The 25,065-nt window shown below is 35.2% G+C and overlaps 1 protein-coding gene across 6 annotated transcripts in view; it reads left to right on the top strand.

Annotated features, from left to right (window-relative positions):
* The window catches only part of FRYL (FRY like transcription coactivator), a 127,335-nt gene that overhangs the window by 35,887 nt on the left and 66,383 nt on the right, over positions 1–25,065 (top strand). For 4 of the 6 annotated variants that reach the window (XM_063310416.1, XM_063310413.1, XM_063310412.1 and 1 more), the window contains exons 4-18: positions 4,470–4,609; positions 5,415–5,511; positions 5,912–5,991; positions 9,570–9,650; positions 10,268–10,436; positions 11,398–11,490; positions 12,084–12,182; positions 12,971–13,072; positions 15,971–16,015; positions 16,664–16,767; positions 16,976–17,084; positions 19,108–19,194; positions 19,999–20,170; positions 20,671–20,803; positions 23,830–23,937. In XM_063310416.1, the coding sequence (XP_063166486.1) occupies positions 4,470–4,609; positions 5,415–5,511; positions 5,912–5,991; positions 9,570–9,650; positions 10,268–10,436; positions 11,398–11,490; positions 12,084–12,182; positions 12,971–13,072; positions 15,971–16,015; positions 16,664–16,767; positions 16,976–17,084; positions 19,108–19,194; positions 19,999–20,170; positions 20,671–20,803; positions 23,830–23,937 (1,619 nt within the window). The remainder of the gene's footprint in view (positions 1–4,469; positions 4,610–5,414; positions 5,512–5,911; positions 5,992–9,569; positions 9,651–10,267; positions 10,437–11,397; positions 11,491–12,083; positions 12,183–12,970; positions 13,073–15,970; positions 16,016–16,663; positions 16,768–16,975; positions 17,085–19,107; positions 19,195–19,998; positions 20,171–20,670; positions 20,804–23,829; positions 23,938–25,065) is intronic. The other 2 variants (XM_063310414.1, XM_063310415.1) reach the window with 1 other exon arrangement.

The raw sequence follows: 25,065 nt of genomic DNA, 5'->3' as shown, positions 1-25,065 counted from the left end.
CTTAAAAGTTTGTGAACCCCTTTGAATTTTCAATATTTCTGCACAAATATTACCTAAAACGTGATCTGTTCTCCACACAAGTGGAGAACCTAGCTAATTAGATGAAGAGAACCCAATTAAACAAATGAGTCAAAAACATTATACTTGTTCATTTGTTCATTGAGGAAAATGATCCAAAGCTACATATTTGCATATGGTAAAAGTGTATGAACCTTTGCTTTCAGTAACTGGCGTGCCCCCCTTGGGCTACATAACCGACTAAACGTTTTCAATAACTGCTGATAGTCCTGCATTTTTGCCCATTCCTCCTTACAAAACAGCTTCAACTCAGGGATGTTGGTGGGCTTCAGGTCCTTCCACAACATTTCTATAGTATTGTTGGACTTGGCCATTCCAAAACATTAACTTTCTTCTGTTTTAACCATTCTTTGGTTGTATGACTTGTGTGTTTTGGGTCGTTGTCTTGCTGCATGACCCACTTTGTCTTGAGCTTCAGTTCATGGACAGATAGCTTGACATTTTCCTGTAGAATTTGCTGATACAATTCAGAGTTCATAGTTCCAACAATGATGGCAAGCTGTCCTGGTCCAAAAGCAGCAAAGCAGCCCAAACCATGATACCACCACCACTACATTTCACAGATGGGATAAGGTTCTTATCCTGGAAGGCTGTGTTTGCCTTTTGCCCAATATAACACTTTTAATTCAAGCTAAACAATTCTATTTTGGTCGCATCCATCCACAGTACATTCTTCCAGGAGCCTTCTGGCTTATTCACGTGGTCTTTTGCAAACTGTACATGGGAAGCAAAGTTTTTGGAGAGTAGTGGCTTTCTCCTTGCGACCCTGCCATGCACACCATTGTTGCGCAGTGTTCTCCTAATGGTAGTCTCATTAAACTGACATTTACCTTTAGTTCCTTAGACATTACTCTGGGATTCTTTGAGACCTCCTGGAGTATTACATGCCTTGCGCTTGGTGTGATCTTGGTTGGTCGGCCTCTCCTGGGGAGGGTAACAGTGGTGTTGAATTGCCTCCATTTGTACACGATCTGCCTGATAGTGGACTGGTGGAGTCCAAACTCTTTGGAGATAATTTTGTAACCTTTTCCAGCCTGGTGAGTGTCAACAACTGTTTTTTAGAAATCAGAAATCTTTTTTTAAACCTTCACATAATTCTACATACCTGTGTGGTGAAGATTAGACTTTGATAGTGAATACACATAATTCCATTCTATTTTTTTATATATAAGAATTTTATTAAGTTTGAAACAAAGATAAAAACTACAAAAAGAAAAAAAAAGAAAAATTAGAAAGGTGTGAAACACAAGAAAATTTTTTGAAGATTACATAAAGAAATGACTTCCAACTTGCAAAAACAAGAATATGCAGCAATTTCCATATTCAATCCCTGACTCTATATCAAACCAAGATCACATTATTTCTATAAATCCTTCCATTACCACATATACAAATCACTAATACAATTGCTCCTTCCCCTTGTAATCTCTCTCTCTCTCTCTCTCTCTCTCTAAATCAATTTCCCTCCCCAAAAGATGTTTCTACTTTTATACTTAATACTACGATAGTCTTAACCCTATTAAACCTAAAAAACAAAGCAATTATTATTATACCCTATAGATACCTTATAAATCTTACAAATCAAACAAACCTTAAAAAGAATCCAATAAATCTTAATCCAAATCATTAAAGAGAAATGAAATCATAATAGCCTCATTGTCACTTCAATTAAATGTTCTTAAATTTTTACCCCACTCCAAAATATACCAAGACATTTACATATCTCCCTGTTACATACAAGGCAGTTTTTTTTTTTACAAAAGTCAAACAGCTCAACTGCCCCCCTTGAAAACTCAGGCTTCTCAGCAAAAAAACTCCCACAAAACAGATTCTCTTCTTTCTCATAACATTCCCTCAGAAAAACAGCACAATTGTAATTTGCAATTCAGGCAGCCTTCCACAGAACCAAACCTCTTCTTTCCCATAACATTCCCACAGAAAAACCAGTCCCTTTGTAATTCGCAGCTCAGACAGTCGCTTTAACCTTTTCACCACCAAAATGTGATCTTTGCCTGGCATTTCTTCAATCTCGCTATCAGTAGAAACGTCTCCGTCCTTGCCAAAAAAATTTTCTTCTTCCGTAAGGTCTTCAGCCAGATGACACACTTTAGAAATAATATCTTCCCCAATGTCCCGAATATTCTGCAGAGTAGCCTGACAGAAATCTGGAAAGATCTCTTTAATGGTCTGCTCAGGCTCACAACAGGACTCTGAGAAATTCTTAAAAACCTCCATATTTCAGACGGTAGATTATGGCGCCCCCTAGATACTTCACTCACATAGATAGGAGTTAATAAGTTAATGAAAAACTTCTGAATGAAATTGACACAAGAGAAAGTGTACTAACAAGCTAATAATCTAACAGACAACTCCCAAGGAAAATGAAAACAAAACTGAAGATTCAAAATGGCAAATTCATTGTGTAGGAAAATATTAACTCCTTCAAATTCAGTACAAAAATAATAGTGGGAAGGCTATTTTCTCAGTTGTCCTTAATATTTAAATGGGAAAAGAAGCCAAAACTTAAAAAAAAATTTTTTTTAATTTAACCAAAAAAAATAACGATATGCACCAAGAGAGTCTGCTTCTTCTTGATGTCGAAAGCCTCTCTTAGAGTACAAATTTTTTAAAAAATATATAAATTGGGTGATTTAGCAATGAGGCAGCTCGACCTAATATCCTGTTAAGGCTACAGTGTGGGTTGGAAATAGTGGCGTCCCAGCATCCTGTCGTCTCTTACCGGATCGTTGCAAACGCTCTTTGCGATTCTCTGGCTGCAGGGCACTGTTTTGGAGGACGAATGGGATGATTCTGAGCTTTTTCTTTATTCATGAAAAAGCTCTGGGCTTCAGGTAAAAACTTGCCCAAGCCCGAAAAAGCACTGTGTTGTCAGTTCTGTCCACAGAACTCGGGACACAGCTGTTCAGTTGGCCATGTTCCCCACTGGAAGTCCCCATAATTCCATTCTATAAATAAGGCAGAACCTCCCACACTCACAGCTGATTATCATCCCATTGATTGAAACACCTGACTCTTAATTTCCCATTCAAATGATAATCCTAGAGGTTCACATATGTTGCCACACATAAATATGTAGCTTTGGATCATTTTCCTCAATAAACAAATGATAAATAAATTAACAATGCTCACAAGTGGCTGTGTAACTCGGCTTTTTAATTGGGATATAATTTGCAAACTATTCTTACAAAGGTACTGTGCTTGCACTGAGCATTGTTCCAGAATGTTTTAAAGATGAGGCTTTCAGTGCAAAACCATCTTTTTCTTGCCCACCAACCATGTCAATGGGTGGAGCTCTTTCCACCCCACAGTTTCTCTTCCTTAGCCATAATGGTAGTGCTGGGAGGAGTGTTCTTCATTTTGCCTAGCTATTTCAGTTTTTCATGTCAAGCTATGCACTTGAAATTGTGCTCTAGGGAAGGAAAAGAGAGATTTCTGCTAAAAGCTTTAGGATGTTTTAGAATTGTGAAGTGCAAAACCCAAATCTATGCATCCCAAACAACTAATCAAAGTTGTCTATAATTACAGTTAAGTATCATGGCATTTATAAAATGATTCTGTTTGAAAATTAATATTTTATAGTTTTCAGAGATATGTTATAATTGTATCAATTCTCAAAAATTCCCTCCTTGCAAAAAGAAACTGTTTCTGTTTCTTGCCTCAGGCATGATAGTCAAGCTCAGACTTTTGAGTATTACTAAGTTTACAGTTAGTTTTCCACATGCTTCCTTTTCTTAGCTAAGGTACAAGGATTCTTTAAACCGCCAACAATTCTATATTCTTTAAATTAAAAGACATTCTTTGGTGTGGTTTTTCTGAGAAATATTTCTCTGTCTCTGGCATCTCCACGAGAGCGTCTAGTAGTATAGTATTGAGAATACTATAGATTATGGGATTGAAAAGTGGAAACGTTTCTGTTGGGTGGTAAGAAAACAGGTAAAGATGACCATACTGCTGATAAACATGTGCAGCACCTTATTTGTGTGAGTCAGGTTTTTCCACAGTGGCTGCTATACCAATCAAAAATAAATGTGGTATGAGAAATGAGAGTTGCTGTCATAAAAAAAAGGTTGATTTTTAAAAAAATTTAGGGGAAGTGTCACACAAATTCATTTATCATTTAAGATTGCAGTGTGCAAAACTTGAGAACTCTAATCTAGTATAATTTAGTACAAAGCTTGGTGTTCGTGTTTGAGTAAATAGATTTGGGAATTTTTGCTACAGCATAAAAACAAAAGGGCAAAGATGCTATGGTATTACTGCTGCACATCGTATGTACATCGTATCCATACATGTGTAAGAGAGAATGTTCTCAAAAAGATAGCATATAGACTGATTACTCTAGGGAAACCCTTAATCTATTCTCTTGACAGTTGATAAGCTCTATGAGCTCAGTAGCAGAGCACTGTCTCCCCTCCTTATTACGCACCTTGTTTGACTGGTACAAACGCCAAAATGGAACTGAAGATGAATCTTATGAATACAGGCCTCGTTCCAGCACAAAGTCTAAGGGGTGAGTACATTGCAGTGATCAACACCCTTGGGATTTGTTTTCATGTTATTTCTGTAATTACATATAATAGCTTGAATAATTCAGCGTTTATAAACGTATTAGGCTCATTATCTGTCAGTTCTAAACTCAAACCCCAGTGCGCTCTCATATAAATTAGTCTTCAGCTTCATTGATGAGACAACTTGATAACAGTTAAATAACAGATAATAAATATAGATGGTCAAATATTGAAACATAGTTGTTTGTATAAAAGCAGTATTATGATGAACAAAGTTAACCATGCAAGATCAGGCAGTCTAGCCTGCAACTTAAAATGGCAGAGGACCTGTGCCAATAACAAGGATATATGTCTTTGGAAAAATGGTTCGAAGAAGTTTGGAAATTTTGCCAAAAAGAAAGCAGTGCATACTAATAAGCAATCAGGGCTGGTCAATTATTGATACAGTTACAGAAGGAAAAATTGCAGCTTTAAATGCAGATACTTGAAAGCAATTAGCAAATGATATAATTCCTTGTTGGGTTAAATATAGTAGCAGCTCCTGACTATTGCTTTGAACAATAATGATCAACTCGGTGTTTCTCTGAATTTAATTTCCTAATAGAGTTCTTAACATTTTTCTTCTTGCTGCTGTCAGATTATAAGGGCAATATGGAATTCCAGGATGAAGATGGGCATGAGCGTAGAAAGATTTTGTATGACTTTGTTGACTTTGTGCACATACATAAAAACAAGTTACATGTATTTCTGTTTTGAGAAAGTAACCTGCATTATGTCAAATGTATTTGATATTTTTATTTGTTTCAGGGATGAGCAGCAGCGTGAGAGGGATTATCTACTTGAACGGAGGGACTTAGCTGTAGATTTTATTTTTTGCTTAGTTTTAGTAGAAGTTCTAAAACAGGTAAGCTCTTTACTTTACTTTCTGTTAGATACAAGCTAATATTTTCTGTTTTAATTGCAAAAACAGCTGAATGTCTGTGTATCCTCCTTAAGGGTGGAGTGCAAAATGGAGGTGTACATAAGTAGAGGAAGCTCAGTAATCTTTGCAATCACCCTAAATGTACCTAGTCTTGTTTGTCTTATACCGTGCAGTGTAAAATATAGTTCTGTTAAAATGAAATCAATATTTCTGTGGAAAAAGAGTTCAGAATAGTAGAATGTAGTTTAATTTATTCAGTTCCCCAAATAAAAATATGCCCTTCTATATATTTGCACATATGTTTATCTAATTACGGTACAATTCACATTCTGTAAAACGTCTAAGCCATAAGGATAAGCAGTACATGCCTTCTCTGTTACAGATACCTGTTCATCCAGTGCCTGACCCTTTAGTTCATGAAGTTCTAAATTTGGCTTTTAAGCACTTTAAACACAAGGAAGGGTAAGTATATTTGAAGTACCTAAATGTCTTTAACCATTTCTGTCTTTTGAGTGAGTACTGACTATTCCACTATCTCAGAAAAGTTGCACTAATGCATATCTTTGGGTTCAACTTGTTAATAATTTTTTCATTTTGATTAGTTAGGTAAGTTTTATTTACATTTTTGCTAAACAACTTTTTGTGATTTAACAGATACCCATCCCACTGAGCTTGGCTAAATTTATTCCTAAAGAAATTTGTATAAAATTGGGGGCTGAAAAGGCCTGGCCCTAAGAGAAAGAACATGCAGATACCCCCTCCAATCCTATATTGCAAAATAATAGTCTACTAAGATATTAAAATGCTGATTTAATAATATTTAAAATGTTAGGATGGTTAATAAATAACCCTGGATGGATACAGTAAAATTAAGAGTAAACATAGAAGTGGTTAAAATTCTGCCTAGATGGTTTCAAATGTGGGAAATTCTGCTCTATAGTGATTACATGATTCTTGGGCCTGTTGCTATAGGAATAGTGCAAAATTTTGTTACACTCCTGGAAATCATTGTTGAATTATCTGCTAGAAGGTGGAGAATGAGGTTGTGTATTCTGTGTTTGCACAATAGATTGGCACAAGAGGGATGATAGATTTTTGCACCATTGTGAGTTATAAGGGCAATATGGGTGATTGTTTCAAGTTTTGTTAGCTGTCAGGAGCAGAGAGCAATGGTCTGAAAGTTCTGTGGGGAAGGGGCTTTCAGTGTGCCTTTCTAGGTGGGGCACCGATTCCCCAAATCTTTTACAGAGTCAGGAAATTCAGAGCAGATGTAATCTTCATAGCACCTCACTGGCCCAGATGGAACAGAATCTTCTGTCCCAAGTTCCAAGTATTTATCCAAGACAGAGTTCTTCCAGCTAACAGTATGGAATCTGCTCACATCTAATTGAGTCAGATAGTTTATTGTTGGCATCTGGGAAACATACTAACGGTTTGCAGTGTTATATGGAAATGCTTTTTTGCATGCTGAGCAAACCATAACTCAGATCTAGCCCATGTCAGATCAGTCACATTTTTTATAAGAATTTTATTAAGTTTCAAGAAAAGATAAAAGCTACAGAAAAACAAAAAATTACAAAGAAAAAAACTAAAAAGTGAAAACACAAGAGAAATTTTTTTTCAAAGCTACAAAGAAGTGTGACTTCCAACTTTTAACAGCAAGGATATACAAAAATTTTCCATAGTCAGTCCCTTACTCTACATTAAACCAAAACTACATTATTTCTATAAATCATTCCACACTGGCACATTATAAAAATCACTAAGTACAATTCCTCCCTCCCTCCCTCCCTCTCTATATATAGAAAAGAAAAATCCATATAAATCTCCTAAACAACTTCCCCCTCCCCAAAGATAACATCTATTTAATTATTCCCTTCCTACTAATATTCTATACATTTCTGTCTACTATAATAAAAAATAAACAAAAAAACACATAAATTCTCTGCCATTATACTTAGTAATACAACAATTTTAATGAACTTATTCTTAATAAACCCAAAACCCTCCAAGTAGACATTTTTTATTTTTTACTATACCTTAATAACCTTAATCCAACTCATCAAAGATAAATGAAATCAGCCAAACCTTAAAAACAATTCAGATAAATATTCTTTAACCCTTATCCCACTTCAATATAAACTAGAGCGTTTATGTATCCCCACAATGTACACAGAGCTTTTTTCTTAAAAAGATCAAACAGCCCAACTGCCCCCCTCAAAAACTCCAACTTCTTTTTAGGAAACCTCCCATACATAATAACCCCTTCTTATTCATGGCATTTCACCAGAAGATCAATTTCACTTGTGACTTGCAACTTGCTCTCTCCCTTAAATTTCTCTAACTCGACTATCCAATCTTCATCTAGCATTTCAACAGAAGTCCCAATCTCACTCTTAGAAGAGACATTTCTGTCACTGTTAAAATCCTCAGTTTCATCCACGACATCCCCAACCAGATGACATATTTTAGACCTCGTATTTTCCACAGTGTCCTGAATACCTTGCATAAAACTTGATAGGAGTCAGAAAGAATCTATTTAAAATCTTGGTGGAAGTCAGAGAAAATCTGTTTAAAATCCTCCATGTCTCATGAAGTAGATTATGGCGCCCCCTAGGAGCTTAACCAGTGAAAGTTGAAGATATCAAAGTATTCCAGAATGTGTTTACACAAGCGAAAGTGACACATGCAGACAGTTCCGAAGGGAAAGTAGAAGCAGAAAGCTGAAGGTTCAAATCAGCCAATTTAACATTTAAGAAAATGCTAATATCTACAAATTTAGTACAAAAATAATAACAGGGAGACAATTATTTACTCTCAATCCTCAATATTTGGAGGGAAAACAAGGTCCAAAACTTAAAAAGAATTTTTTTAAAAAAGTAATCCCAAAAATAATGATAAGCACCAAGAAAACTCCTTCTCCTTGCTGGAGAAAGCCTCTCTTGAGGTACGCGTACTTAAAAGAAATATAAATTGGGTGATTTAGAAATGGGGTGGATGGTCTTAGTGTCCCTTTAAGGCTACAGTGCAGCTTGGAAATGGTGACGTCCCAGCATCCCGGCTGCTCTTACCAGTTGAACACGAACGTTGTTTGTGATCTTCTGGCTGCAAGCAGCCATCAGGAGGACAGATGGGGTGATTCCAGGTGTTTTCCTTTTTCCGGAAAACATACCTGGGTTTCAGGAAAACCTGCTTGAGCCTGAGAAAACCGCTGCGTTGTCAGCTCCGCCCACTGAGCCCATGGGCACAGGTGTTCAGTCCACCATGTCTCCACCGGAAGTCCCTCAGATCAATTGCATTTTTGATTTTTTTCGGGTTAGATTTGATTGTTGTGAGCTGCCCAGAGTCATTGAGAGTTGGGTGGCATACAAGTGTAATAAATTGTTGTTGTTGTTGTTGTTGTTACGGTGGCCTTGGCTCTAACATCATTGCACTCATGCAGCTGGACTGAATAGTATTTTAGGTAGTCAGTCCCATTTAAGCAGTTAGTATCTTCGGTGTCTCTCCAGAAGTCTCCTCTAGGCACTTATATGAATTCTCAACTGGGCCTTGCAAGTTTTTAAGGGTTGTTTGTTTGTTTTTGATTTCTTGTTCAAAACTTCTTGTTCAGGGAGTTACTGAAACTTTAAATTGTCTGTAGTGGCCATCATTTTGTCCAGGACAGTTTTGGTATTGGTGGGTACTTTGAATTGCCGTTGTCTTTCCAAGATTGGCTTCAATGTGGGGGAGAAGCTTTCTGCTATTGTACACTTACAGCTGATTTTTAAAAACAAACCTGTCTGAAAAAGAGTGAACCTTGTAGTTCAGAGCTATCTTAATTTAAGAAGTGGAATTTGGTTACTAGCTTCAGGAGGAATCATTATCCCAAGGTATGAAATACCACCCCTGAAACTCAGAGGACAGAAATTTGTTTTAAATCTATATTTTTTTCTTGAATTGATAATGTATAGCTTACTCTTATGTGCAGCATTGTGTTAATTGTATATACTCATAGTAACACATTTGTGTTTTTTGTTTTGTACACTTCCTTTTCATTGTAGGTATTCAGGAACCAACACTGGAAATGTCCATATCATTGCAGATTTATATGCAGAAGTGATCGGGGTTCTTGCCCAATCAAAGTAAGCAGCTCCTTTTTCAAGATTCAGAAATTTCTTCTTTGCCGCATGTTTACAGATAGCCATAAATTAGTGCTTCCCAGACTTTTTCCTTCATTACCCAAAACTGCTTATCGCAAAGTCCTTTTTACCCAGTGTAGGTAAAACGCTTTAAGTCAATGTAATGGATTCATGTGTCATTACCCAAAGAAAATCCACTTTTACCCAATTTTAGGTAGTTACCCAGGTTTGGGAAGCACTGCCATAAATGCTTAATGGTCATAGGTATTGTGCTTTTTTATCATAAAATAGTTACATAGTTACCTGTTAATATAATCCACTGATCATTTGTCACAATGATAAATTGTTGTGGAAGTATCTCTCTTAATAAGTTCATTCACTCTGAGTATTTTCTTTCAAAATATTTTTTTTATTATTTCAAGCACACAAAAATGACTTTTCATGACATCACTGCTAAAATTGACTTTCTCGGATACTCTAATGTGATCTAGTATTGTTTGTATGGATGTGACTGCCTTATTAAAATGAGAGCAATTATTTGACTGTTCACAGGGAACAGGGAATCTTTTTATCCATTATTCTTTTTGAAAACCTTGGTTATCTGCCTTTCTGTGACTTAGGTTTCAAGCTGTTAGAAAAAAATTTGTCACAGAATTAAAGGAACTGAGACAAAAGGAACAAAGTCCTCATGTGGTACAAAGTATCATCAGCTTAATTATGGGGATGAAGTTTTTCAGAGTAAAAATGTATCCTGTAGAAGATTTTGAAGCATCATTTCAGTTCATGCAGGTAAGCTGTTTCATTGTATTATAGTTAGCATAATTGGTGTGCTTATAATTTACAGAATACAGGAGTGCAAGTTGTTGCTGTATACTTCTTAAAATTAGATAGAAAGGGAAATACGGAAAGGATAGTAAAGTGGAGGCAGAGATAAAACAACATGGAACTGTTTAAGTGATATATGATTTTCCCTGTGACATTCTGTTGAAGCGAAAGTTGGACTTTGAAGAAGCAGGATAGAAGACTGTTTATGCTTTTGAACTTTGGTGTTGCAGAAGACTCCTGAGAATACCATGGATAGCCAAGAAAAGAAACAAATGGATCATTGAACAAATTAACCCAGCGTCCTCACTCAAGCCATGAAGGCAAAATTTTGGAAGCCAATGTTTGGCTGTGTATGGCATAGTGCATCCTGAAAACATAGGGATTTTTTTTTGCCCTGAAAAATTGTTTCTGAACACTGCATTACAGGATCAGTACCAACTCCATGCAGTTTTTTTCTACCATGTCATTTTTTGAAGGTTTTCTAATGGCTTCAAAGTATCAACTATAGCAGTGATCTTCAAAGCTTGGAGGGGCAGGGCGGGGGAGACAGCATTTTTTCCTGCATATCACAAATAGTTGAACACTCTTTCTTTCATCATTTGGTTCATCACAAATATTAACAAAAAGGAGCAATGATTTAATATTTTTCAAAACCTGGAATTTTGCATGGGAGAACATTGTTCATATCTATTTGCATACTTTAGCTCAGTCAACTGCAGCTTATGTATACAGAATAAAAGTGTTGAAGGGCTGTATAATTTAAGAAGGTTCCCAAATTCATTCCAGTTTAAACTGGGCTATTTTGGTTGCCTGTGTCTAACATATAACTACAACCTATAGGAATTTTTTTGTTTTTTGTTATTTGCATTTATTCTTACTGAACAAGATGATGCACAGCAGAAATTTGATAGCTGTTTTCTTGCAGGAATGTGCACAATATTTTTTGGAGGTAAAAGATAAAGACATAAAGCACTCGCTTGCTGGTTTGTTTGTAGAAATTCTCATCCCTGTTGCTGCTGTAAGTAAAATTTGTTATTTCACAAATACAGTGTGTAGTATATATGTGAATGTAGAGACGTTTTCACCTCAAATGGGGTATGCAACCCTTTTTGTAATTCAGTGTTTTTTGAGGGTGTATTTTGCCATGCAGATAATGATGAATGTAGTCTGTTTCTTTTCTACAACCAAGTGTAATATTTTTTTTTAAAGTATGGAGAAAATTAGCCATAGAGTTGATTATATCAGATTATGAGTTTCACTTGTAAAATTAAGGCCAAAATTTACCTTTCTCAAAGTTCAATGAAAAACTTTTTTCCCCCATTTTTAGTAGAGGAAGCAATTGAATGAAAATAAATATATGGTTGTTCTCTCTCTCTCTGTCTCTCTTGCTGTTCATGGTAGAACTTGTGTGCAGTATTCAAAGTAATTCTTTAAATTTTCTTTCTATTATTGGACTAAGTGTGATGCTGTATAACTGATTTATTTTTAACAGCAGGATTTAAATCTTTGAGAAAGTAATAACTGATTCTCATGGTTTATATCATTTTCTGTTTCACTATCTTTATCTCTGTTCTTGAAGATATACTATAGATCTGTTTCTTTTGATTCTAGGCTGTTAAAAATGAAGTGAATGTGCCATGCCTGAAAAATTTTGTGGAGATGCTCTATCAGACAACCTTTGAGCTGAGCTCAAGAAAGAAGCATTCATTGGTATTTAAGGAATATTTTAAGTTGCTTAATTTTTGTCCAAAATAGACCCAGTGCATGCAATTTGATAGTAAGTCACATAGCAAATATCTGGGATCACCTGCTATTTAGGGTGCCAGAATTCGATGAAGAATTAGAATTGTAAGGTTTTTTTCCTGATAGGTTACTTTAAACAACTGAAGTTATTTTAATCCAAATTTAATGAAATTATTTTATTTTCTGGGCTGGTTCTGTGTTTGTATGCTCTTGGTTTACAATGGGTATAAAAACTAAGGTATCATGAGATCTTTTTCTGCACTTAGCCTTAAGGGCTGCTTTTTCAAGTCCCCCATCTTTTGGATAAGCAGCAATTGAAGAAAGCATTTTCAGTTGCGTGAACTAATGTTTAGAAAACCTTTCTCAGGTGCCAAACCTATGTTTTGCTTTGTTTTGGGCAAAAAGCTGCTTCCCCATGAGGTTTTCTTCTAATTGGTTTTAAATGGGGGTGGGTGGGGCTATCTGCTAAACATTATAGTTTCGATTCATTTATACCCCCCATGGATTAATAAATCAGGATTCCTGGCTAATGTACAAATGCAGTCATAGATACAATCATATACTTACCAAGCTGTGGTTTGTTTAACCGTGCTTTATTGAATGCACCACAGTTGGCTAGATTTATGCAGCTCACTGGTCCATTAATCATTTTTTACAAGTTTACAGTGGCTGAGTTTGCATGCTGTGTATGTGAACTCAGCCATATCATTTTTTCATTTTTCTGAAAGTTGTAATAACTTGTTCCTCTCTCACAGGCTTTGTATCCATTGATCACCTGTTTGTTGTGTGTCAGTCAGAAGCAATTTTTTTTAAATAACTGGCATATCTTCCTACAGAACTGTCTGTCTCATTTGAAGGTAAGGACTGTTTGCATCATGCTCCTGTTAGATTTAGTAAATAATATTTTCAGTCTAGATTAACCACAAAATAATCTGAGCATAAAATGTAAGGCTGCAATAGAAGAGAATTATGTAGCTCAGGGTTGAACTGTGGAGTCCTTGGTGCTCTCTGAGCTTGGTTGTTTGTCTGCAGATTTTTCATTATCCAACTAGGTAACATCAGAGCGAGGCTGTTTGTAAGGCTTGTAGCTCACAATAGCTTGTGAGGCTATTTGTACGGATTGTAATGTAAGGCTATTTCAAATCAGAATAACCTATTCCCGCATATTTCTCAGAATTGTTTTTTTCATATTGCTTTTGCTCATTTTATCCATTGTGAATTCCAGTTATTTACGAATTTACTTTTGGGGGGTTTTACTTGGTCATGGGTCATTTTTAGTATTGCTTTCCAGTGGAAGCTGCCTGGGATACCTACACCTAAGACCAAGAGCCTTCTTGAGTGCCCTCTTATGTTGACCAAAGATGGGCACTGTTTTTGCAGCCAGGAGCTGCACTTATTTGCTTTATTCATTTGTTTCTACATTTATTTATTGCCCCAAGTTGGGTGCTAAAATATCAAGCCTGTTTGCCTTTTAATGGGGCATAAAGGGCAAACTAGTGGTCTTAAACATTACAGAATCTTAATATACTTACTTCTCTTCTTAATCTTGTAAAAAAAGATGGGAGGGGGATCATATACAAAATAAATAGTTTTGACACTGAATTTCAGTGGCATAATCTGAAAAGTAAGATACAAAAATGGGACTGGAGAGCTGCATGCTAATGCAAGTTGCTCACCACTGGTATAGATGACCTATTACCAAAATGGAATATCACCCTTTCTCCTGTAGGTGCACAGAAGCCTGAAGGAGGGAGAAAGTGGAGGGGAGGGGTGTAGAAAAACAAGAGACACAGAGTATTATATGATTCTTCTGATTTAACCCTGCTTTCTCTTATGCATTCTGTTTTTGTTATTATGGAGATATGTGGATGAAATCATAGGAGAGTGGAACATTCACCATTCCAATTATATAACAATATGCCCCATAGCCTTGTTTAGGATGCAATCCATCCGCCTAGGGCAATGTTTTTCAACCTTGGCAACATGCTGGCTAGGGGAATTGTGGGAGTTGAAGTCCATACATCTTAAAGTTGCCAAAGTTGAGAAACATTGGCTTAGGATCTTGAGTCACCACAATTTTAATGGACAATCTAAAAGCAGTTTTTAATTACTGTCACTATAACATTTGAATGATACAGTATATGCAAACCACTTGATTGATTTTTGTTAATAGTATATTGCTGTTAATGTTTGAATTCACATTTTTCAACTACCTAGGCTTTAAATTGTGTAAGAACAAATCCAACAGTTGAATGTGTTAGGATCTTTCTCTTACTATATATTTTGTCAAGGTTTTGTGTATTTCTTTACACATTGGCAACTCTTTTGCAACATCTCCCCTTTTATTGTCTGTGTCTACCTGCTGTTGCTATGTGTTAAATATAAAGAGGTATGCAAGTATCTTTTTAGTTTTCTTATTTAGAAATATCACTCTGCTGACAATGGGCATATAAAAACTTCCATTGTCAGGGACTTTTTAGTTACCATTTAGCATGTCACATATTTTAATATAGTTTTGTTCTCCTAACAACATAACATTTTATTATGTGGCTCTGTTCAATAGAAAAATTTCAAGCAGTTACAATACTATTGGTATACCAGTTTGTTTGTTTTTTTAAATCTGCCAGATTTTGATCAATAATTTTATGCATTATATTCCAAGATACTGAGATGTTAAAATATAAACTTATATAGTTAGTTATGCTCAAACTCTGCAACTAGCTAAAAAGCTGCCAAATCTAGTCTTCTATTATTTTCTTTTAACAGGTCTTAATGGTTTTAAAATACCATTAAGTAGTAAGTTATCAGGGCACAGGATACAGTAAAAGTAATACAGAGCTTATATAAAGTAACATGTCAAAACTAGTGGTAGTATTTTAAGATATGTCTCAAAGTGCTAGTTGACAATAACTTCTTGTTTACCAGCCTGCTCACCTTAATGCAGGAAAATGTGGTTGAGCAAACTAGGAACTTCCAGTTATTGAATATGTGGTATTTTTATCATAATAAAATTAATTATATTATGCTTGGATTTGATTGCACTTGATTTATGATTCCACTTCTTACCATGAGGTTTAAGTGAATTCATAATAACTTTTTGAGTGTATGTATCAACCTTTAATTTAAAGAGAATTAACAGTGTAATCCTATGCATGTCCACCCAGAGGTTAGTCCCACTAAATTCAGTAAGGTTTGTTCCTAGAGAAGTGCATGGGATTGTAGCCTGCTTAATGGATGTTGAGGCCATAAAGGAAATAAAGCAGTTTTTAAAAATATTTGTAAACCAAAAAAGAAAGAAAATACATTTTGTAAGAATAAGAAAATACGTTTTTTGCTTAATGTTTTTACAATTGTAAAAGCAAATAATAAAAAATTGTTTATAGAAAATCTTAAGACTGGTCAGTTTTCTATGTTGGAATTCAAACAGCTATTTTCAGGATGTTCACAGTTGTTGATATCTTCATTGATATAAGCCAAGTTTAGATATAGACTACTCTTGCATGTAGTTTCTAAAATTGATAACGAACACTAAATACTGTAAATGACATACAGTATATTAAGAACACTGAATTACAGTATTGGAGTATCTCAATCCTTCTTATCAAAAGTGGAGTCTTCATCTGTCAAAATATTTCTATTGAATGGAGCCCTAGTAAACAGCTTTCTGTTTGTCCTTTTTATTTTTTCATCTAACATGCATGTGCTTCCCATTCTCATGTTTGTTATGTTTTGCTGTCTTGCATTGCTTTATTTAGATACCATCTAACAACAGTATCAGAAAACAAATAGAAACACTTCAGGTGAGTTAATATGCTGTCATAGTAAAGTAAGAAATTGCTTTGCTTCATGTTTTCTGTTGTTTCAGTGCATATTTTGTTTGTAAAACCAGTAGTTTCGTTTTACTGTATCTCAAAAAGATTATTATAAGTCAGTATTACTTGATGGGGAAAAGATACTTTGGTGACACAGTATTAAGCATAGTATTACTACTATCAGAAATTGTTTTATTTAATTAAATATTTCCTCCATGTTAGTCACAGAAAACAGGTTTTCAGTTTTAATAAAGATTGAAATAGCTTTGGTTTTCCTACTATGTAGTATCCTTTAGAAGACATTTTCTGCAACAGGCATGGCAATGTACATCTGTACATTGGAATCATATTGGATTATTAGTGGGGCAGGCCTTACAAAGCACATTCTGAAACAACACTTCACTTAAACTGAAAATATTAATACGGTTCTTATGTTTAAGAAGAAATACAGAGAATCAATTTCTGCTCAGCTTTAACACCTTCAGGTTACTCTGAATGTCCAGTAACTTGTCATTGCAGGAACTCAAATTACCATTTTAGGAATGCTTTAGTTCTCAGAGCTACTACTAAATACTTACCTGCAGTGAGGCTTATGTGAAACATAACAGCTTTTTTTAAAAAATTGTTTTTTTACAGAATAAAGATCCGAAAATGTCTCGAGTTGCACTGGAATCACTATATAGATTATTATGGGTTTATGTTATTAGAATAAAATGTGAAAGCAACACTGTAACACAGAGGTAAGCCATTTGGTTCAATATTCTAAAATGTTGGTGATGTTAAAAGCGCTGTTGCTGCCTTTTGGTAGAGTTGCTAGCAGAATTTTTCAATATTGTCTTCTAAATTGTTGTTATTGTTAGCTGCCCAGAGTCACTGGTTTGAGATGGGCGGCTATACAAATGGGATAAATAAATAAATAAATAAATAATAAACCTTTTCTTTCTACAGCCGTCTGATGAGCATAGTATCTGCACTTTTCCCAAAAGGTTCTCGCAGTGTGGTCCCTCGAGACACACCTCTGAACATATTTGTAAAAATTATTCAGTTCATTGCTCAGGTAAATCCTCTTTATAAAAGCTTCAGTCCAAATATGATAATGCCTGAAATATTTCAGTATTTGCTCATTCTCATGTTTATAGCCTATTCTCCAAGAACTTTAGGTTATATATTTTTATCCTTTGAAGGAAGTTGGGAGATAAGTTAATTTGAGACCCAGGAATCTGCCAAAACTTCTCAGAGCTACTTCCAATGAACTGAAGACGTAAAGTTTAATTTTCCATACATAACAAATAATATAACTCTCTGATTTTTTTATATAAGAACTTTATTAAAGTTTCAAAATACAGTTAAAATACAAAGTATAGAAAAGCTTAAGGAAAGAACTAAAATTAAAAAGAGAAACTAAAAGGTGCAAGAATAGTTAGAAAAAGATACAAAGAAAGTGACTTCTGCCTTCTTCAAAACAGATATAAATGCATATCATAATACCTTAATCTCTCACACTTAACTAATCCTTAACAAACATTCTATACAGAACAACAATTTAATAATCAAAACTCAAAATCAAGACTTCATTTTTTTCAGTTACAGTTCAGAAGCGGTTTCTGCATATAAACAAATCCACTCACAGTATTTTCTCTTTATCAATGCTGTGAATTTTGTCACCTCTGCCAACTCCAGTAATTTCACCATCCATTCTTCCATTGTGGGAATTTGTGTATCTTTCCTTCAACTCTCTGATTTTTGAAGTTACTACATTTCCCCATATAGCAAGGAATTGTTCATAGGACTTGAGAATATTATTTAGGAGACATGCTCGCTCTAGGTCCACCTGTCAGTCACATCAGTCACTCTTGTCACTTTAGAACATAACCAATGGCACATACAGTAGAAAGGACAGAAATCAGTGAAGAAAAGCATTTGTCTTTCAGAAAAGTTCGTATGCCACTCCAGATTTTTTCATTGGTAATTTTCTGATAAGCCCCTGGGGAAAAAAAGTTCCAACAGTTTGAAATACAGTGCTGTAGTCACTGCTTTGTGCTGTTGATCTTGGTTTGTATAAAAAACAAAAACTAACTGTTCCTTGTATAACTATTTGCCTGAAGAGCTGCCTGTTTTTTAAGATTACAAAGCAGAGCATAATGCCAAATCGTTAATGCCTGATTCACACATAGTGCTAAACCAAAGGGGTTGGATTTGGTACATCAAATTCTTCAGTGGCTTAGTACCATATTTATCTGAAGGGTAGATGAGAGCCTCCCCTATTTGCCTTCCCAATATTTAGCTTTTAAGTTGGGAGAGGGGTAACCTTACATTTACATATGCAGTTTAAAGGTAGCCACTAAGATATTATTTAAAGAGGCAGCTAGCTACCTATGCAGGAGAAAAGTCTTTGAGTTTCAAATCATGACTTTGGTGAATGTTAATCCTTTTTATAACACACTTTTTATACAGTTGAAGGAAAAAGAGGAATTTGTGTGAATGTGTACTTGCATATACACACACACAAAGGATAGTTTAATTTTATAATTACATCAGTAATTATTAACTGTTAATATTAAATTATTTGTTTTGCCCTGGCCATTTCATTTTTGGAAGTGTGATGTCTAGTCATTGTGTATATACTTACATACATACATACATACATATATGCACATATAGAAAGGTGTATATGGATTGGTGGGGAAACAGGGAGATCTCATAAGTTTAGCTTCATCTGGAGTTGACAAATCTGGGTTGAAAAAATGTGGAAGCTAGCCACCACTTAGGATCCTTGTGTTTGTTTGTTTGCCCCACAGCCAAACCATAGATATAAACAATCATCTTAAATTCAGGTACATCTTTTTTTTTTTTGTGAGAACTTGGTCTACATATAATAGTACAGATATTTTTAAAATAATTTACATTAAAATTTACATGACAGTTTTTATAATAATTGGGGGAACTGTACCATTTTGCTACATTAATTAGATTTATGCCAGTTACTATACAAGTCAAGAATTTTAGCATTTTTTCTGAAATGGTTTAACATATGTTCTATGGTTTATAAAAAGTTTTATGTAGTGTGATTTTCTTTCTAGGAACGTTTGGATTTTGCAATGAAAGAAATAATTTTTGATCTTCTCAGTGTGGGAAAATCACCTAAAACCTTCACTATTAATCCAGAGGTAAAAAAGAATGGAGCTAAAATATCATATTGCAATTTGTTTTTAATGAGGTTATAAACATATGCACTGTAATGGGTGTCCTTAGAAATACTAGAGCCAGTTTGGTCCAGTGGTCAAGACACCAGGCTAGAAAGCAAGAGACCATGAGTTCTAGTCCCGCCTTAGGCACGAAGCCATCTGGGTGACCCTGGGCCAATCACACTCTCTCAGCCCTAGGAAGGAAGCAATGGCAAGCTACTTCTGAAAAACCTTGCCAAGAAAACTGCAGGGACTTGTCCAGGCAGTCACCTGGAGACAAAAACTGATTTGAGGGCACACACAAGAAAAAAGAAAAGGGAACACTAGAACTTTACCTAGTAATTCCAATTATTTATGATCTCTGCTGGTGTCTCATCATCTCTGGATCCTTTGCTAGAGATTGTGGTCATATATAAAGGTAAACCAGAGCAAAAAGAAACTGGAGTTAAACCCTGAGTTTGAGAATGCGCCCCTTTCCCCTCCTTTCTGCCTGTGCAGCTATGAGGAGAAATAAGACAGGATTCTCTTCCCATTGGCCAATCCTTTCTTGTGATTGGCAAATCAAGTATCCTGGTTATAATGAACTAACTAAATTTAGTGATATGCTATTTGTGTTTCTTGAGAGGTTGATATTTTATAAAACAAAAAGCTCCATTCTATTAAAGATGTATATGACAGGTGAATATGAGATGGAGAGAGGCTATCTTTACTTTTATTATGATATTTAACCTGTGGTATGTTGCAGTATGGTATGGTTCCTGATAGATGTTCCTCTGTCTTCTGCAGAGAATGAATATAGGTCTCAGAGTCTTCCTTGTGATAGCAGACAGTTTACAACAGAAGGATGGTGAGCCACCTATGCCAACTACAGGTGTTGTACTTCCGTCAGGAAACACTCTCCGTGTAAAGAAAATTTTTCTTAATAAAACTCTGACTGATGAAGAAGCAAAAGTTATAGGTTAGTAAATTATGGTATGGGGAAGGAATAATATGTTTATTATTAAAAACATTGTAATGATAGAAAAATAACACAGTGTTTTATTTTTAAGCACAATCAAATTAACCTCTTTAATTGTTTATGGTTTTGAATATAGCATCTGGAATGCTTCAGAAGTCCAACTGCAGGACCTATTCCTCACCGTTTTTCCAAATTCAACCTTAAAACTGGGAAGGAAGACAGTGACTTTTTCTCTTCAAGCTGGTTTTCAGGGATGGAAATAATGTCAGAATAAATTTAATAAATTAAATTAAATTAAAATTAATAAATATTTTAAAATGTTTAGCCAATTTGACTAGTCAAATGCCCGACTTGATATTTATGACTTTAAAAATATTTTTAAGTAAGACTCTGTGGGATTTCATTTCAAGTAATGTATACAAGATTTGTCTTAAAATGTGTATCTGATAAGTTTCAAGAATCATTTAAGAATCAAGTGATGTTGAACTTTATCCCTTTAGGAATGTCAATATACTATCCTCAAGTACGGAAAGCGCTAGATAGCATACTTAGGCATCTAGACAAAGAAGTTGGGAGGCCAATGTGCATGACTAGTGTGCAGATGACCAATAAAGAACCTGAAGATATGATCACGTAAGTAGCAAATTAATTACAACTAAATCAGTGCTGACTACATTTATACTTTAAAGAGAATTGGTAGGAGATACTTATTAATAAGCAAAGTTTTTGCTTGTTATGGTTGTTTTTAGTCCAGGCTGTCATGTTTTGCTGTTATGTTTTAACTATTTAACATTTGGATGTTGTAAGTCGCCCAGAGCCTTTTGGAGTGGGTGGCCATAACACGTTTAGTAAACGACAACACTAAATAATAATAACAATAGCAATCATAATACTTTGCTAGCAAAATTCCCCAGGCATATTCTGGAAACTATCTGGATTCATCTGGCAACTTGGTTAGTCCATTTAACTGGTATATCACTTGGCCATTAGTTTAAAACTGAATAGGGAATGATCTCTCAATGAAACCAGAGTTCCATAAAGCTGTCTACTTTTAGATCACTTCATTCCTTTGAGAGAGACCCCCTCATTCCAGGATAGCTTTTTTTTTTTTAAACAGCAGCCTAAAGAAGCTTATGCAATCCTGGGCAGGTAACCTCTGCCAGCAGCCTAAAGTCAGAGCCTAGTTCTGTGAAGAAGCTTTAGTTCCTGAAACATCTAGTGTTTTCTGGGAACTGCAATCCACAGACAAACTAGCAATCAGGTAGCAAGATGATAAGTTTCCCTGTGTTTTGCTCAGTCTTGCTGGGCAGGTGTGGTCATCTTTGCCTTGGCTTTCATTGGGTGCTCCGCTGGGACAGCTCTTAGGCCATATAGAAAACAGGGAATAAGAATGAAGTTAATCCAAGGGAAAATTACATTCACACCTTTCACCCATCCTTTTGTTGTTGTAGTGCAGAAGAAACTCCTATTTTCTAAGTAACATCGCACTTTTGTAATGTCAATTAATATACACAGTTAGCACACTTGTTCTTATGAGATGGCCAGAGATACAGTGAGTACAAGAGCTCATTTTGACAATCAGCAGAAGTCTGTAATCATTCCATAAGCTTTCAGTTGTCCTAATTAAGACACTGCTTTAATTTTTTCTTTTCTGTGATCAACATGACTTTTCATATTTATTGTAGTAAGGTTTTTTTATATAAGAATTTTATTAACTTTCAAGAAAATATAAAACTACAGAAAAACAAAAAAACTACAGATAAAAAAGAAAAAACTAAAAGAGTGTAGAAACACAAGAGAATTTTTTTCAGAATTACAAAAAGAGGTGTTTTCTGACTTTTAACAGCAAGGATATAGAAAAATTTTCCATAATCAATCCCTTACTCCATATTAAACCAAAATCACATTATTTCTATAAATCATTCCATTGGCACATGATAAAAATCACTAAATACAGTTGCTCCCTCCCCATATGTGTGTGTGTATGTGTTCATTCATATAAACCTCCTAATCAGCTACCCCCCAGAGATAACATTTATTTATTTCCTTCCTACTACTGTTGTTCTATACATTCCTGTCTACTATAATAAAGATCGAACTAAAAAATTTATAGATGTCTGCCATTGTACTTGATAATACACCAATTTTAATAATCTTAATCATATTAAACCCAAAACCATCCATATAGACATTTATTATTTTTTATTATACCTTAATAATCTTAATCCAAATCGTTAAATGAAATCAGCCAAACCCTAAAAGCAATCCAGATAAATATTCTTAAACCCTTATCCCGCTTCAGAATAAACCAGAGCATTACATATCCCCAGAATGCGCACAAAACTTTTTTCTTAAAAAAATCAAACAGCCCCCCCCCCTCAAAAACACCGAATTCTCTTCAGGAGACCTCCCATACATAATAACACCTTCTTTTCCATGACATTCCACCAGAAGATCAATTTCACTTGTGACTTGCAACTCGCTCTCTCCCTTAAATTTCTTCAACTCAACTATCCGATCTTCATCCAGCATTTCAACAGAAGTCCCGATCGCACTCTCAGAAGAGAGATTTCTGTCACTCTTAAAATTCCTGTTTCATCCACAACATCCCCAACCAGATGACACATTTTAGACCTCATATTTTCCACAATGTCCTGAATGCCTTGCATAAAAACTTCATAGGAATCAGAAAGAATCTGTTTAAAATTTTGGTGGAAGTCAGAGAAAGTCTGTTTAAAGTCTTCCATGTCTCACACAGTAGATTATGGTGCCCCCTAGGAGCTTAACCAGCAAAACTTGAAGATATCAGAGAATTCCAGAATGTGTTTACACAAGCGAAAGTGAGATATGCAGACAGTTCCCAAGGGAAAATAGAAGCAGAAACCTGAAGGTTCAAATCAGCCAATTCAACATTTAGGAAAATGCTAATATCTACAAATTTAGCACAAACATAATAACAGGGAGACAATTATTTACTCTCAATCCTCCTTAATATTTGGAGGGAAAACAAGGTCCAAAACTTAAAAAGAATTTTTTAAAAAATTGATCCCAAAAATAATGAAAAGCACCAAGAGAACTTGCTTCTCCTTGCTGGAGAAAGCCTCTCTTGAGGTACGCGTACTCAAAAGAAATATAAATTGGGTGATATAGAAATGGAGTGGGCGGTCTTAGTGTCCCTTTAAGGATACAGCGCGGCTTGGAAATGGTAACGTCGCAGCCTCACGGCTGCTCTTACCAGTGGAACACGAATGTTGTTTGTGATCTTCTGGCTGCAAGCAGCCTTCTGGAGAACAGATGGGGTGATTCCAGGTGTTTTCCTTTTTCTGGAAAAACACTCCTGGGCTTCAGGAAAAACCTGCCTGAGCCCGAAAAACTTCTGCGTTGTCAGTTCTGCCCGCTGAGCCCACTGGCACGGCTGTTCAGTTTGCCATGTCCCCACCAGAAGGCCAGTATTTTGTGTAGTAAGGTTTTGTTGATTCCAGCTTAATCATTTTAAGTATATAGTTGCACAACAGTAAGCCTTATCTGTTACTGAAAATCTAAGCTCTGTTAAAATATATAATTTAATAGTTGTAAAAAAACATTCTTAAGATTGTGTAGATATACAATCAATCCAGTAACTGTGAAATAAGTTCACGTAATCTTACTTTCTTTCGCAGGGGTGAGAGAAAACCAAAAATTGATTTGTTTAGAACCTGTATTGCTGCTATCCCAAGACTGATTCCAGATGGCATGAGCAGAAATGACCTTATTGAACTGCTTGCAAGGTAGGAAGAGCCAAGCTTTTACTGGAGTAAACGTTGGTCCCCAACAAGTTCCCCAGAGAGCCGAAGGTATCCTCAGACACCTCTCTTTTTCCTTTTTTTTTTGTGTGTGTGTCAAACTTTAAAATAAAATTATTGTAATTTTTAAAAATGAGAATCTGGAATACTTCAGCAGCATCATTAGCTCCAAGAATCCCTTTCAGCCCCAAGATTGTTAGAAAATAAAACAAATGTTCTTAGAAAATAAAAATTATGAATGGTTGAGGATTCCTCAGATAAAATATTTACAAATGATCAATTTGTGAAATTGTGGAACTAATCTGAAAGATACCTTATCATCTAAAATATACAATCTTTCCACAAAGATGGAAAGACCTACATGGAAAATCCCTGTAGTGGAGGAATGGATGATTGAATTAATGAAACTGTCCCAAATGTCTAACAGCGTTGATAAGAGAAAATACCATGTCTGGATTTGTTTCTACTTGGCAACCACTTTTAGATTATTTGCTTGTGTCTGAAAAAAATGAAGCTTTGATTTTGGGTTTTGATGATTAAATGTTTTGATTGTATAGAAATAATGTTACTAAAGTTTAACTAATGGTAGGAGATTATATCTGTATAAAATGCATTTATATCTGTATTGGAGAAGGTCAGAAGTCATTTTCTTTTTTTCAGCTTTCTATCTAGTTCTGCACTTCTATAGTTTTTCTTTAGTTCTGTACTCTGTCTTGCCTATACTCTATATTTTGTATTTTAGCTATATTTTGAAAAGTTATTTTAAAAAAAGTAAAATAAAATATACAATCTATGGCTAATATAAACAAAATATTATCACTTGCTGCTTTAAAATGTAAGAGGATTAGCAGAAGCTGTTCCACGGTCAAGGCCCAACTATAAATATGGGCTACTCATTAAATTGCCACCAATAATCTTGATACTGGCTTCAGTTAGATCTCAATTAATGAGCAGGTTCATACAGGAGAACCTAACTTTTCATTTATCTTGGACCTGTCCTGTTTAGAGCTTTATAGTTTGAAATTGTACCTGGGAATTTGAGTGGGATTTCAACAAGTCACAACTCCATCTGTTGTCTGGCAGAGCTGGGGCTCCAAAGCTGGTAGACTGCTG

The sequence above is a fragment of the Candoia aspera genome, chromosome 8 (assembly GCF_035149785.1).
Source record: "Candoia aspera isolate rCanAsp1 chromosome 8, rCanAsp1.hap2, whole genome shotgun sequence".
Taxonomy (NCBI): Eukaryota; Metazoa; Chordata; class Lepidosauria; order Squamata; family Boidae; genus Candoia; species Candoia aspera.
The sequence above is the reverse complement of the archived record's forward strand: the minus strand, read 5'-3'. Positions and strand labels throughout refer to the sequence as shown.